This window comes from Galeopterus variegatus, unplaced genomic scaffold (genome assembly GCF_000696425.1).
Source record: "Galeopterus variegatus unplaced genomic scaffold, G_variegatus-3.0.2 Scaffold949, whole genome shotgun sequence".
In the NCBI taxonomy this organism is placed as follows: domain Eukaryota; kingdom Metazoa; phylum Chordata; class Mammalia; order Dermoptera; family Cynocephalidae; genus Galeopterus; species Galeopterus variegatus.
In genome coordinates this window covers 175,611-190,651 of record NW_007727060.1, presented here as the reverse complement: position 1 = coordinate 190,651, position 15,041 = coordinate 175,611, and the positions used below count along the sequence as shown (strand labels likewise).

The 15,041-nt window shown below is 38.7% G+C and overlaps 1 protein-coding gene across 1 annotated transcript in view; it reads left to right on the top strand.

Moving 5' to 3' along the window:
• DNAH11 (dynein, axonemal, heavy chain 11) overlaps window positions 1–15,041 on the top strand; it is a 364,599-nt gene that overhangs the window by 222,813 nt on the left and 126,745 nt on the right. The window contains exons 59-60 of the mRNA XM_008573669.1: window positions 4,739–4,900; window positions 12,270–12,503. Of these exons, the coding sequence (XP_008571891.1) occupies window positions 4,739–4,900; window positions 12,270–12,503 (396 nt within the window). The remainder of the gene's footprint in view (window positions 1–4,738; window positions 4,901–12,269; window positions 12,504–15,041) is intronic.

Sequence of the window (15,041 nt, the reverse complement as noted above, 5' to 3'; positions counted from 1 at the left end):
GAGAGCAGTGTAAACACTGCAGGCCCTGGCGACAGGCAGAGCAGAGCGGCTGAGATGAGGGCTCTCCTTAGTGTCTTCATCCCCAGAATGGGTTTGCTCTTTGCTGTCTGTTGGAATTCTACGTACAATTTTCCTTATGAATAGAAGAGTTTTATTGTAGAAAGAAAGGGAGGGAGGGAGGAAAATGAATTAAAACTCCCTGATTAAAATGTTGCCTTTAGTAAAAATCTGTAATATCCAATATTTTCAAATCAAAGGTCATGGGAATGATTTCATTGTGTGCTATCTAAAAAGGAAATAAGTATAAAAATATATTGAATGTGTAGATGTTGAAGATGCTGTTGGATCTTTTAAGAAGAATTGTAATTAAAAGGTTATTACATGGGTGTAATGCTGGAAGATTTGTGGATGATGGGAAAGTGAGACTAAAACAGTTAAACTGGGGAATATTTTCTCCATTCCAGTGAGGGTTCTCTCAGTAACACTCAAGTCTCATTATTCTTGAAAAATACTGAGGCTTTTGAGGATAAATGCAAATGTAAGTTATGGAGAGAAGCTTCTGAAGTAAATATGTGGGAGGGTTACTTCTATCTGAAAATAAACTACATCAACTGGGAAAAAAATACAGAGTGACTGCAGCAATTCAAATTTCCATTACAAGATGAAATGGACTGAGTCCTGTTAGTGATACACAAATAAATATGTACTTACGATAGGATCTTATCTAAAAGAAATTGAAACCTATTACGAAGCACAATGAAAAGTGGGTTATTGCAAATGAGTCATAACACCTGTGTGGGGAACAGAAAAAAAGAATAGAAAATTCTATGGTATGGATTCTAAAAAGCAAGTTCCTGACATCCAAATGTCAGAGCTGCAGGAAATACATAGATGGTGATTTCGGGGTTTGCTTTTTACTTGTGAGAATTTGCTTTTAGAAAAGAGCACAGCTGCCTGAGGCATTTTTAACTTTATTTTCTCAGCTGGCTTTTCTTTCCATCCCCACTGTTGTAAGCTAACTTAAGCCAATTTGGTCATTTGCAATTGTCAAGAACTTATTTTTTTGGCGAGGGAGGGTATATTTCAGTGAATTTAGGTACTTAACAGTAGGTGACTCCTGTTCACGTGAGGGAAGAGGCTCTTCTCCCCAAATCCCCCAACTTGAGGTATGTTTCAAGGAAAGAAAGTGTCAAAGTGAACAGAGTTTATTTATTAACAAGGAGGCACACACAGCTCTTACAATCTGCTCTGTCCTTCTGGGGACCTGACTAGCCCTTACTAGGAAGCTTCCTCTGGGGTAAATGTGGCAATATTCCCATGGTAGGATTTAACTGACCTTCTTATTGGAATCACATCAAAAGACAGACTCTTTCCATAAGCTGTTTACCACAGGACTGGTGAAAATCCAAAGTCTAAAGAGCCACTGCCCCAGGGTATAATTACTGGGTTACCTCCATACCTAAGGCATTCAAGAACCATCCAAATGCAGCCATTTACGGTTCTTTTTTTAATACAAAAAAAAAAAAAAGTTAAAATACAGTAGGGTTTTTCTCAGCATGTCTTAGGGTTAAAAAAAATTAAAAACCTGTAAAAATTTTTTTAAAAATCATCTGGGTGGGCTTGTTGTACACACATTACTCAACCTCTAGAGGTTCTGATACCCTAGGTCTGGATTGGGTCCAAGAATTTGCATGTCTAACCAGCTTCCAGACAATCCTTTGAGAAACACCGATCTCTCTCTACCCTCTCCCTCATGTGAAATTTTAAATAGCATTGTGAGGATCCTTATTTAAGCAATAAATAGGAAAAAAATCTTCTATTGTAAAATTGTGGAAAGGAAAAATAGTTCTTTAAATCACCATTCTATATTATTTTTCAATAAGTAGTGAAGGCATATCATTAAAGTAACTCAGGGAACACATTCTTTCCTGAAACCAAACAAACAGTTCAGATACATTGTTTTCTAACACATTCTTTAGACCCAATGGTATGCCAATTACCAGTGTAGAACTAGATTAAGTGTACAAGTGATGGAAATATTTAGGATTTCAAATAATGGATGCTTTTTTCTCTGCCTTTGCTACTATTATATGTAAATAAAGTTTCTAAAATTGGCACAAATGAATGATGAGTTGAGTGCGGAATACCAACTTCTTGGAAAGAGGAAAAATATTCAAGCATGGGGAGAAAAGAAGACTAGTAAGACTAAACACTGAGGTTTAAGTGAAAATTATGCTTTGTAACCGAGGCTTGTTAACTTAGCACATGCAATATAAGAGCAATTCATTTGTAACTAGAATTTTGAATATAATGAATAAATGATCAGTCAGCTTATGCATCATTAAAAAAAATTGCCACATGCAAAAAAATGAAATTGGACTTTATTTTATACCCAATTCAAGCATCAACTCAGAATGTTTTAATGACTTAAACATGAATAAGACCTAATGCTATAAAACTCCTGGAAGAAGACAGATGGGTAAATCTTCTATCATTGGCCTTGGCAATGATTTCTTTGATATGACATCAAAAGCACAGGAAACAAAAGCAAGAATAGACAAGTGGGACTACATCAAATTAAAAAGCTGCTGCACGGCAAAAGAACCAATGGTGAAAAGGCAACCTAGAAAGGGGATAAAATATTTGCAAACCATGTATTTGATAAGAGATTAATCTCCAAAATATATAAGGAACTCCTGTAACTCAACAGCAAAAAACACAGATAACCTGATTTTTTAAATGGGCAAAGGACTTAATAGACATTTCTCTAAAGAATACATGCAAATGGCCAACAAGTATATGAAAATATTTTCAACATCACTAATCATTAGGGAAATGCAAATTAGAACCACAATGAGTTATCACCTAATATCTGTTAGGATAGCCATTATTAATTTTAAAGAAAACACACACACAAAAACAAGTATTGGTGAGGATATGGAAAAATTAGAACTTTTGTACACTGTTGGTGGAAATGTAGAATAGTATGGTCAGTATGGAAAACAGTATGGTAGTTCCTCAAAAATTTAAAATAGAATTACCATATGATCCAGCAATCACATTTTGGGTATATCTAAACGAATTGAAATCAGGATCTTGAACGAGATCTGCACTCCAATGTTCATTGCAGCATTATTCAAAATAGCCAAGATGTGGAAGCAACCTAGGTGTCCATCAACAGATGAATGGATAAAGAAAATGTGGTATATATACATATTGGAATATTATTAGCTATAATATTAGCTATAAAAGGAAATTCTGTCACAGATCACAACTTACATCATGCTAAGTGAAGTAAGCATGACAGATACTGCATGATACCACTTATCTAGAGGAGTCAAACTGGTAGAAACAGAAAGTGATTGGTGGTTGCTAGGGGCTGGGGGGACGGGAAATAGGGAGTTGCTGTTCAATGGGTACAGAGTTTCAATCATGCAGGATGAAAAAGTTCTAGAGATATGCTCTACAGCCTTGTGCTTATAGTTAACCATACTGTGGTATACACTTAAAATTTTAAGACAGCAGATCTCATGTGTTTATTACAATAAAAATTTTTAGATCTTAGTATTTGTCTAGCTCAGGTTGCTAAATGCACATGGTATATAAAATAAACATAGTAAAAACACCCGTTAGATTTTATATGGGTTGGTATAGGCTGGAGTTTTTCATGATATGGATTTTTAAAATGCTCTAGGTAAGAAAAAATATCCTCTGAAAAATGATTTTGTTAATTGCCTGATCTTAAAGTGTTAGGAACTTAGATCTCTGCAAAGCTTTGTTTTCTATCAAGTCTGAACCGCTTCTAGAGAAAACTCTCCCTCTTGAACTTTATCCCATCTGACATTGCTCCCCCTAGTGTCTCAAGTCCACAGGAGTTGGAAAAGAAAGCAGAGGAGGAAAGGAGGCTCCCTGAACACCCCCTTTGTTCTAGATCTTTACACAGGGATTTCTGATGAACCCTTTTAAGCTCACACATGCTCACAAGAGACCCTCAGGAAGGGGTAGAAATGGGTCCAGCCCTGCCTGGCTCTGTGGTGTTCCTCTTTCAGAGTTTCCGTGATAGACCGTCAGAGTCAAACTCAGGCACTGCTGACAGAATCCCTTGTATCCTAGAGAAAGTATGGAAATGTATTCGGACTTAAATTAACATTTAAATAAATAACTACAAAAAACTTCAGATTTACACCGGAAACTTAAAAATTCTTTAGCAGGAGTGTATTTAAGTTGGATGATTTATTCCTTTAAATATCTGTAGTGAGAACTCAAGTAAAGTACACAAAGTAAATATTCAATATGATACTACACTGGGTTTGTTTTTTTGAAGAGTATATTATTGTCCAGTTTAATAGAACCTGATGAAATACAAAATGGAAGGGAACGGAACAGAAGATTGGCATTATTGTATCATTTATTTTTATTGTTACAATGCTATCTGTGTAATGGGAATTAGTAAAATTTCTCACTACTGATGATTATCATCTAACATGTTTAAAAGAAAAGGGACAGATTTTCAGGAAAACACTCAGCAGCGTTTCAGTATGTCTGATGGAGCAGCTGCTTTGGGCAGGTTTAGATTTTGATTAGCAAGGAGGTTAAGGTTGCTTTCCACTCTCTGGTGCTTAGGGTAGTTTAATGCCACGCTTGGCTGCGCTCCTTTCTTTCATCGTCTAAGGTTGCGATGTAATTCTTTGCTCACTCATCACCCTCCTGTTTCTGCCCTGCCCCCATGTCTCCACAGATCATTTTGTGTTTCTCTCCGGTTGGTCCCACGCTGAGAGTTAGAGCTCGGAAGTTCCCAGCCATAGTTAACTGCACGGCCATTGACTGGTTTCATGCGTGGCCACAGGAGGCTCTGGTCTCAGTCAGCAGGAGGTTCATTGAGGAAACCAAGGGGATTGAGGTATGCTGTGTCAGCCTGAGTGTGTGTGTGTGTGCGTGTGTGTGTGTGTGTGTCTCTCTCTCTGTCTCACTCAATCACACACACACACTCACACACAGACACACACACACACGCACACACACACACACACACACACACACGAGCATGTTCTCACTCATGCACTGACTTGCCAGAAGGCCAGGATCATTACTTCCTTGAATCTTAATGAGGCTTTTTGAATATCAATCCTTTAAGTCCACCACCACACACCCAAAGAAAAATGTAGTCTCGCATAGCCACATAGTGCTTGATTCTTAACAGAGTAAGGCAATTAATTATGATTATTCTCATGACAGTATCAACAGGTGAAAAATCAGCCCCTGTCAATTTCACAGTCACTAAGTCAAGTAGCATATCTGCTTATTTGTTCCATGGGTTTATGTTTTATGGGTTATGTTTGTCATTTCTTTATGGTGAAATTTGTACTGCCTGCTACATTTTAAAATGGTTCCATGAAATAACAACAAAAACGCCTCCTATCATTGTGATTCAAAGGGAAGAAGGAATGTGAATATGAAGCTGTCATTTATATTTGGCAAAAATGAAGTTTTATTTGTATCTAGTGCCTTTCTGACTAGATAGTTCAAAAAGGCAGTGATTGTGAAAATTTCCCAGGGAACTGTGTCTTCTCATTCCACTTAATGGTAGATAAAACATGCCTAGAATAGGTCACACATTAAAAGTGATTCTCAGAGCCAAAAACAGAATTGGGGATATGTAAGGAATGTTGTCTGTTCCTATTTGAAAGTTTATCATGAGCAGGAACAGCCCACGAGAGCCTCCCTTACTCCAAAATGTGTTACTGCCGCCTTTCCAAAGCAATCCTTTTATTTTTTTTGAATGTTATATCTTTTGGTGGCCAGGTGGCTAGAAATCTGGGCATATTTACATATTATTTTTTGCGTGCAACTAGCTTTACTGTGTGTTACATTGTTTTTTCTTTGCTTCAACTAAAAGAAAAAGAAAAAGAAAACCAGCCATATAGGTAAGCATACAGCCAAGTATTCATTTATACCTACAGAATTTTGTAGAGAGAAGCCTCCTCTCCTTTAGTCTTTTCCTAGAATGTCTATTAATCTAATTATTTAGTGCTGAATGGCCAGAAAAGAACTGTCACGCAGCATCCAACTTGAAAGATATGTATATGGTAGAGGCTTTAGGATATTCAACCACCTCTTCTCTACTTCTTTTCTTCACATTCACACTTAAAACATTTCCAGTAATAAATGGGAAAAAAAAATCTTCTCTAAAGTCTGCCGGAAATATTTTATGCTTTAAAATCTGGAAAATCATTAAATATGGCAAATAATGTTAACACAAATTTCTTAAGCAATTTCTAGGCTTATTGCATTGTTGGAATTCTGGAGGATATTATTTTATCTTCCAAAAGTTAGTTATAAGAGGAGTTTGAAATACTGCTTTATTGATGGAGAGAGACAGTATGTATCTTTTGATAGCAAAGTTCTGTTTTATCTGGTTCATTTTATCAGGCTGGTTTGGTAAAGAAAAGAACCAGTGCACATTTTTTCTGTTACTTTTACCAATGGGAGTAAATAAGAGCTAGTAGCACGGTTTACATTCGTAGTTGGCATAGTGCTTTTTTTAAAGATCCTTGCCTTTGCTGCTCTTTGTAGGCTTTCTTCTGTTGAGGTAGGTGCCACTTTGAAAACAGTTCTGGCTGAAGGAGCTTTCATATGCCAGTGACCATTGACATCTGCTGGATGAGGCAGGACTTGCACCATTTTAAGTCCAGAGGGCTCCTGTCAGTGCTGAGCTCTGTCTGACAGTATCACTACGCCTCCTATAGGAAGCCAGTGCCAACTGGGAATTTTGAAAGCACTCTACTATTTCTATTGAGCTGAATTATTCCTCAAAACAAATTAGCCAGATGATTTCATTTCAGTGCAAGGTGCATATTTAACTTCCCCACATTCCTAATTTGTTGCTCAGGAGCAATAATTAAAATTTAGAGTGCAATGTGTCCACAGTCTTCTAAAAACAAGTGGTGTCTTTTCTGTAGAAGTCAAAAACAGCTTTGAAATTTTTTGAATGAGCACTAGTTTGATCATTTTTTAATTTTAATTTCCACTATTAAGACTGAAAGTTATAAGCATAATTTAGGCATTTCTTAATTATTGACCTCATTTGCTGAGTATAAGGTACTCATACATAATGATCCCCCTTTGGTCACAGAGAAAGGATTCATTACAGACAAGCCATTTTGTGTATGTTGACATATAATTTCCCATCAGTACACATTCACCCGCTAGAGGTATGGGTTGACTGCATCTAAGAAAATGTTTCTGCTATTTTTCTGTTACCTGATATTGAACTAAATGACAGCTGACACAAAATGACTGAAATAGTTTGACACTTAATTATCACCTGGTATTTGTCTGAAGACTTTGTGTCAACACACAGTACTTCCCACAGGAGACTTGGAAATGGAGAAGGCAGGCAGCCTGGAAGGAGGGAGAGAAGGAAAGGCCCTCTGGGTGTCCTTGGGAATGAGGTTGGAAATGCTGTGGAAAGCACATTGGGGAAATAACCAGGTAAAGACCTTACTGGTTAGTGCATGGGTTCCACTTAGGAACATTCAAGAAAAAGGCAAGGGAAGTTGGGGCATTAAAAGGCCAGCAGTGTTTTGTTTTTCAAGGCAAAATGAGTAGTAGACAAACTTGAAAGCAGGGCGAGATGAAAGGAGAAATTATTGAATGGAAATGAAAAAGATGAGCTGTCTGACCAGGGGGTGGGATTTGTGTCGGAAGATAGAGAGTAATGACCTCAGGAGGATGGAAGAGCCCCTTCTTCTCAGGCACGTTGGCCAACTGGCTAGTTAAAATTCTCTGTCCTTCTGATGTGATACTACTTAAAAGTAATTACACAAGCTCAGTGTTATCAGCTTTTTCAGTGAAATGCATTTATTCCCCATGCTACCACCTCTGCAATCCAGAACTTGTTGCAGAGTTTAGTAGCCTATGAATGGCATATTCTAGTACCGTTTTTCAAAACCAATTATGAGAAATGTTCACTCAAAGAGGAAAGTTATTTTACTGCTGTATTTAAAGAACTTGTTCCTCCAGTGGTTTTAGGTTCTTTTTAAAAATGTTGTGCCAAACATGAAGGGTATTAAATAGCATTTTGTCACTGATAACCACATTAGCAGAATTTCTCTTACATTAATGATTTTAAGCACAAAGTTCTTTCTTTGAAATATAATTTAGGATTATTCAATATGAATAAAAAGTAGAAAGATAGCCTCATGCAGTACAAGTTCTATGAACTGGGAAAAAATATCTATTTTCTAAGGAATACTGAAGCCATTTTAAAATATCAAGATAAAAACAAATGCAACCAAATTTACCTTGAATCTGCCTAAATCTCATACTGGCTTAAGCATATCTTCAAGTGGGTGAAGAAAGACCCAAATAGTTAACATTCTTCCCCATTCTTCAGCCCTCTTCCTCCTTTACATGTGCACACAAATATCTGTCTGCGTGGTAATCAGATTTAGAATGGAGTTGCAAAAGTAGTAGAATGCTCCTTTCCAGGGTTTTTGCAGCTCCATCCACTTTAGGAATCACCTCTACCTCTAAAGTAGGGTCCAGTTTTATAGCTGCCCAGGAATCTAGACATACTGCTAAGCTGAAAGTTTAGCTAACTCAAGTAGAGCCATCACTAGTTTCAAGTTTGTAGTTTTGGAGCTTTTCTGTAGATGCTGGCCTCACTGAAACCAGCTATACCATCTCCAGCCTTGTCCTCTTGCTATAAGACGGATAGCTGGATCAGATTTTACCTCCTCTCCCCCTCAGTCTTCAATTGCATCTTTGTTTTAATGTTCGGTCAGAGAACCATTGAAGCCACCTCTTTCAGTCACTGGAAACTCATCCAGAAGATTGTTGGCTTATGCTGGACTCAATCTTGCCTTTGACCTGTACATGAGCTCCAAAATTAAAGACAAAAATAAAAGGTGTACGCAAACTAACAACAAAGTGCATCCATCTGATAAAGTCACAAACCAAAACAAAAACCAGCATGCAATCGAGAAAACTGTGCTTGGTGCTACATTAAACACTTGTTGCTGCTCTGTGTAGTGGTAGTGATCTCTCTGTGGCTGCTGTTGTGGCCACTGTCACTGTGATAGCAGCACTAACACCTGCCCTGAATTTGCATTGCATACCACCTCTCATCGCCAACCTCAAGAGGAGGGACCACCAGATTCCCCATTGCACAGGTGAGGGCATGGAGACCTCAGTGTAAGATAACTCCACGGGCAAGGGGCCCATCTGCAGTTGGACACCATAGCCCATAGTCCTGAATCCTTTTCTCGCCTATTGCACAAATGTTTGCTCGTTTTAAAAGAAGAAACAGAATAAAAACAAGTGCTTTTTGTGGGCAGGAGGAAGTCCAGGAAATGCAGTAACTTATGCAATCTTTTAGAACTGGAAATCTAACCCTGTGTCCTTGAGAAAACCTGAGAGCCGTTTTCTTAGAGTGAATCAGCACTATGAGAAGCTTAAGGGAGGTGCTAAAATGAAATACTGCTCATTTTATGCATTATTAAGTTTTCGTTACTTAATAAGCCACCTTACAACCACAAGTGTCTAATTAATATATTCTTTTACCAGCCCCAGAAAGAGCGAAAAAAACACACAAAAAAATAGATTTTATAGCTCAGCATTCTGACATTTAAAAAAATTAGCACAGATAATTTCTGAGAAAAACTTTAAAGACTTATTGTACATATATGACATTATATGTGACAAAATTGTCCCAAGTTAAACTTCAAAAAAAAAATATTCTTTCATCCGTCCCTTCCCCTTTTGTCCTTCCTTCTTCCCTCCCTGAGTACAGTACTCTTGAAAGTCCAAATTTGATGTTACAGACCAGTATAGTCATCTTTGCTCATCTAGGGAAGGGATAAAATCCTAATATAGCAAAATACTTGATTTATTGCTGGCCTCCAGGTGCTGGTTTACATTCGACTCTGCTGTCCAGCATTTTCAGCAAGGGGGATGTTCTGTTCATTTGCTTGAAGAGCCAGGTGGCAGGAGTACCTGGTGTGATGGCAACTGTCACACCAAGTAGCAGAGACTTGTTTATGTTTTTGTGTTTACAGTGAGCCAACCAAGAGAGTAGAAATTAAGCACTTTTCCTTAATGTGAGCAAAAAGCAGTTTCGTCTTTGCATTTGATTATGTGTTGGAGACAGCACTGTTTTCCAAAGCATCTTAGCAGGGAAACCTCGGATTTATAATCATTTGATGCTGGTGCTCTGCTTCTCTTTATGTTTGCCTTCACCACGACTGGCTGCTAAATGACCACAGGGTTATATCAACTGGTTTTCATTAAGGGGCCAAATCTAGCAGCAGTGATGCTCTTCCCTCATGTCTCTCAAAGTGAAAAATACAGCATTGCCTTGCTGTCCCTACCGCGGCACCAGCAGTCTCTCCTCCGCCCTCCGCCCCAAAGAAAACTGGAGATAAATGAATGGCAGAATAAATAATTTATGCTAATGAAATTACTGCAATTAGTAGTTCTACAATGACCCTTTTAAAAGCCACAGCTGTTAATGTCAGGAAGTGCTGTCACTACTGACCTTATCATAAGAGAAAGTGACAAATTGAGAATGCAGGGAAGACCAGTCATCAAAGAGGTCTGTTCTGGAACGATTAGAGTTTTCTGAAAAACAGTGTGAATTACAACCAGCTGCTCCCTGGCTCCGCAAGTCTCCCATGCTGAGCCATTTTGTTAAGCCCGATAACAATAGTTATTTTGCCCCATTGAGACAAGTTGTCTCGGGCCACTTCCAGCTCTACCGGAAGCCACTTCTTCCATCGCCGATTTACAAATGAAACTGTTGTTAAAGAGAGCTTTCAGCGCCTCCAAGGAGACTCCTCATAAGGATCATGGTTGGGCAGAGGCCAGGGGTTTTTTTTCCTGTAAGGAAGTTGCACTTGGCAGAAGAAGTATTTATCTATATTGTAGAAAGGTATGTGTGCACTTTCAGTTCCCATTAAAACAAGACAGGACAAGAGCGAATTTCTGCACATGTTTGGATTGAAGTCAAGCTCTTTTAAAAATAAAGTCCCCAAGGGAATATGATTTATATGAAGTTTATGTAAACTTCCTTATAAATTTTATTTTTCTGAGCCTACTATTTGGCAATATACATGTGCTTGTATCTACTAGAAACAAAGAATACTTAGGATTTGTATCACTTTATATTTAACTTTTGCATTAAAAACACATTATCTTATTTACTTGTGAGATGGGATTTTTAATATGCAGAACAACTTAATACATGCTTGTTTTAAACCCACTCAGGAATTTGTCTTGATGTTGGAAAACGAGGTGTTCAAAGACGTTGCTTGGGAGCAGTTGTTTTTCACCAACAATTGGCCTGTCTCTCCTTGCACCTCTAGTTGTGTGTAATATTAATGGTGCAGGTTGGAAACGTTTAACTGCATCACTAGCCACTTGTGAGCAATTTGCCCAAAGATGTGTGAGCATTATTGACAACACTTTGGTAAATTATGTGTGACTTTCCTAAGAGTTGCTGTAGCTCATTTAATTCATATTAATTGATTTTTAGGCTTCCCTTGATTAATTGAACCTGGTTCATCTTGTACAGAACGCAATAAATAATCATTAAAATGAGGGAGATGTGACTCTACAAATTAAAAAGTTAACTACTGCAGAAGTCATAGAGGACAAATGGAAAGACTGTGTAGTGAGGGGTTCTCCAATAATCTTCAAAGGAGAGTTATTCATTTTTGTGGGTTTCTTCCCAAATAAGAACTGAAATGATCATGATATTTTTCTTCCAGACACACTGACCTTTATCCCCTACCCACCCAATTTGTTTTTACATGGCTTCTCATAAAACTATGTATTTCTCAGTTTCAGCTTTTTTTTTTTTTCCCAGTGACTGCAGGGTTGTCACTTCTCTTTGAAAGCACAGCAAAAAAATACTTCTCAGGATGTTGTGTCTCAATTTCTCCATTTTCTCTTTCACACACTTGAGAGATAAAAATCAAGTTGTACAGAGCCGTGCTTGTATCATGCATTGGCTTTTCAGCTTGGTATGTAGAGCACATAAAAATCCTTCATCCTCCTTGGCAAGAAGATGGGTAATAGAGTGAATGCCTTATTGTGACCTCTCTAATCCTGTAGATCTCTCTTAAAGATTAAGTAAATTTTCCTAGGTTCTACTGTAATTTGTTCTGACTTTTGGAAAATGTATAATTTTGTTGATTTTTGCTCTTATTTTTTAATTACATTTTTAACTTGAGAGGATTTCAAGAGAATTGCAATGTTTATGTTTACAGCCACTGCACAAAGATTCTGTCAGCCTTTTCATGGCACATGTCCACACCACAGTAAATGAAATGAGTGCCAGGTATTACCAGAATGAGAGAAGACACAACTATACCACTCCAAAGAGTTTTCTAGAACAAATATCACTTTTTAAGAACCTGTTGAAGAAGAAGCACAAAGAGGTATCCCAGAAGAAAGAGCACTTGGTGAATGGCATTCAGAAGCTAAAAACCACAGCCTCTCAGGTATGACTAGAACCTGTTATTACCGACTAAAATCTGTGCTCTTTAATAGAAAAATATATTTCCTTTCGAAGCAGTATTTAACCCATTTATATGAGATGTCTAGTGCTAAAGCTTACAGTTTGATGACACAAAGAGCATGCTGTTACCGTTTCCTAACCCTAGAAGTGGATTGGCCAGTTGCTCTCTCAAAGCTGGTTCGGGGAGATACCTTCTCTTCTTGGCCTGCCTCAGTGCGCGGCAGTGTGGGGACATCGAAGGGAGTGGACACAGCTTATTCCTCTCTCTTGTCTGGCTTCTTTGGTGTTCTGGACTTGTCATCAGGAATCCTGTCATCCTAGGAGAGAACTAGGATTCCCTTTGGCCTCAGATTCTCAGCTTCCAGTGAGGGCATCATTTCCTGGCTGATGACTATGGTGAGGTCCCAAAGTGTAGCAATTTTCTCTGATCCTGGTGTCTGGTGCGCTCCCTTCAGCCACCAGCTCATGATTGACACATGATCATGGGTGGGTCTGCACACATATTATCTCATTTCACTGTTCAAGTCTGTGAAGCAGTTGTTACTACTGTAATTTTATATGGGAGGCTTATGGAGTTTAGGGTTAGAGAGCCAGCAAAATTGGTGTTTGAACCCAGACCTATATGACTTGAATGCCCATATGTAATCCGTGGTACCATGCTGCCTCTCTGGGACTGGTAAAAAGAGATTAGAATGAGATAGGACGGAGACTTTGGAGAGTAGCCCAGTCTTTCTCTAAGCTAGCAGGGTCCTAGAGTTGGTGTGAAAAAATTCTCACTGATGGTCATTTCAAGGCCAAAAATATCAATGAGCTTCTCAGAGTATTGTCATCAGGTCAAATTCTCATATGCTTTTCAAGGAATTGGACCTGTGTTTACTCCAAGAGGACTGGCTAGCCCATGTGTGCCTACGTTAGAAATAAGGCAAGACCTGGTTGGGGGAATATACACTGGCGCCTTTTCACCCTCATGGGCTCTCTGGCCATGTCCTTCAAGCACTCTGTAGGCCACAGCACCACCTGCCTCTTTTCCCCTTAGTTTCATATGCCGAGAATGGCTCTTGGTGCAACACTATGATCTGTACTACACGGGCAGTAGGTAGATGGAGCACGATTGGGAAAGAGAAGCCAGATTGAGGAGGTTGCCAGGACAGTTGGGATCAAGTGATGTAAAAAACAGTTGCTGGGATGTTGCTGGGATGGCCACAAAGAGCATGTCCATATGTGTGCATCTTCTCCTTCCCTTCACAGACTGTCTTTCCTCTTCCTTTTCATGTGCACCTTATCTTCCTTCCTTCTCTTTGACCCTTTCTCTTTCCTTTTCCTTTCCTCTACCTGTCTCTCCTCTTCTATCTCACTTAAGTCAAGACCCTTTCCCGAGTAAAGATTTTCCTAGGAGATCTGTTGAGCTAAAAGAAGATGAAGAAGCTGTGTGTGCCCTTTGAATAATGCCCCAAACCAAACCTGCTGACTTCACCCTAGGAAATGATAGTGTTGTCACCCAGGCTGAGCTGTCAATACTGGTGGGGTAGCCTTTGACAAAGAAAAAAATGCCTCTGTTACACTTAAAAGAGCTGTCTTCCCAAATGACAGAGCTAAAAGCAAGCGAAGTAGCATCCTAGATTATTCCAGTGGTGGCATCTCAACCATAGGGGAAAAAAAGAGCAGAGAGTATGTGGTTTATTAATAATCATCTTAGACATGTGTTGAGTCAGGGGATGCAGGAGGGGAAGAAGAAGGGAGAGCCAATTCACTGTGTCTGCAAAGTGCAGGACTGCTCACCATCTCCTTGTGCCCCTCAGCTAAAAACAAGCAGAAGTCTGTAAGGATACATGAAGTCTTAATTGAAGGACTGCAGGTGATTTCTTTTCATTAGGTATTTGTGCATGAATTGCTCATAATATCAGAAGAGCGGTTGGAATATTTAATAGCTATTAGATAGTTTTTAAAATCAGCTTTTATGAAAAGGAAGCATGGTTTCCTATGTGGAGAATTGGAGGGTCTTATACTATAAGATGAGGTTGCATGTGGAACAAAATGCCTTCCTATTAGAGCATGTGTCCTCTGCAGGTCTGTGTTAAGCAATTCCACAGAGCTTGTAAATTATCTTATCCATGCCACTTGAAATATGTCTAAACCTTGGCGATGTTCACTCATTACTATAAAGCTGTAAACGCCTCCTATAGCCACATAATCCCTTTCTAGATGTCAGCTTAGGTCATCACAGATAGCCATAGGGACTTTTCTTTACAGATAAAGCCTCGCTTCCAGAGCCTGAGTCTCTGGATATTTCAGAGCTAGCAGCTTCCTGAGAAACTGAAATTAGGGTTTGAAATAACAATGTTCCCTCCTAGTCTCTTGGATGATTCTTTCCAGTTTTTTGCTTTATTTTTATTTCGAAATCATTATAGATTCAGAGGGAGTTGCAAAACATAGTATAGAGTGGTCCCATGTCACGCTACTCTTCCAGTGATAACATCTTAACTATAGGACAATGTCGAAACCAGGAAGCAGTGTTGGTATA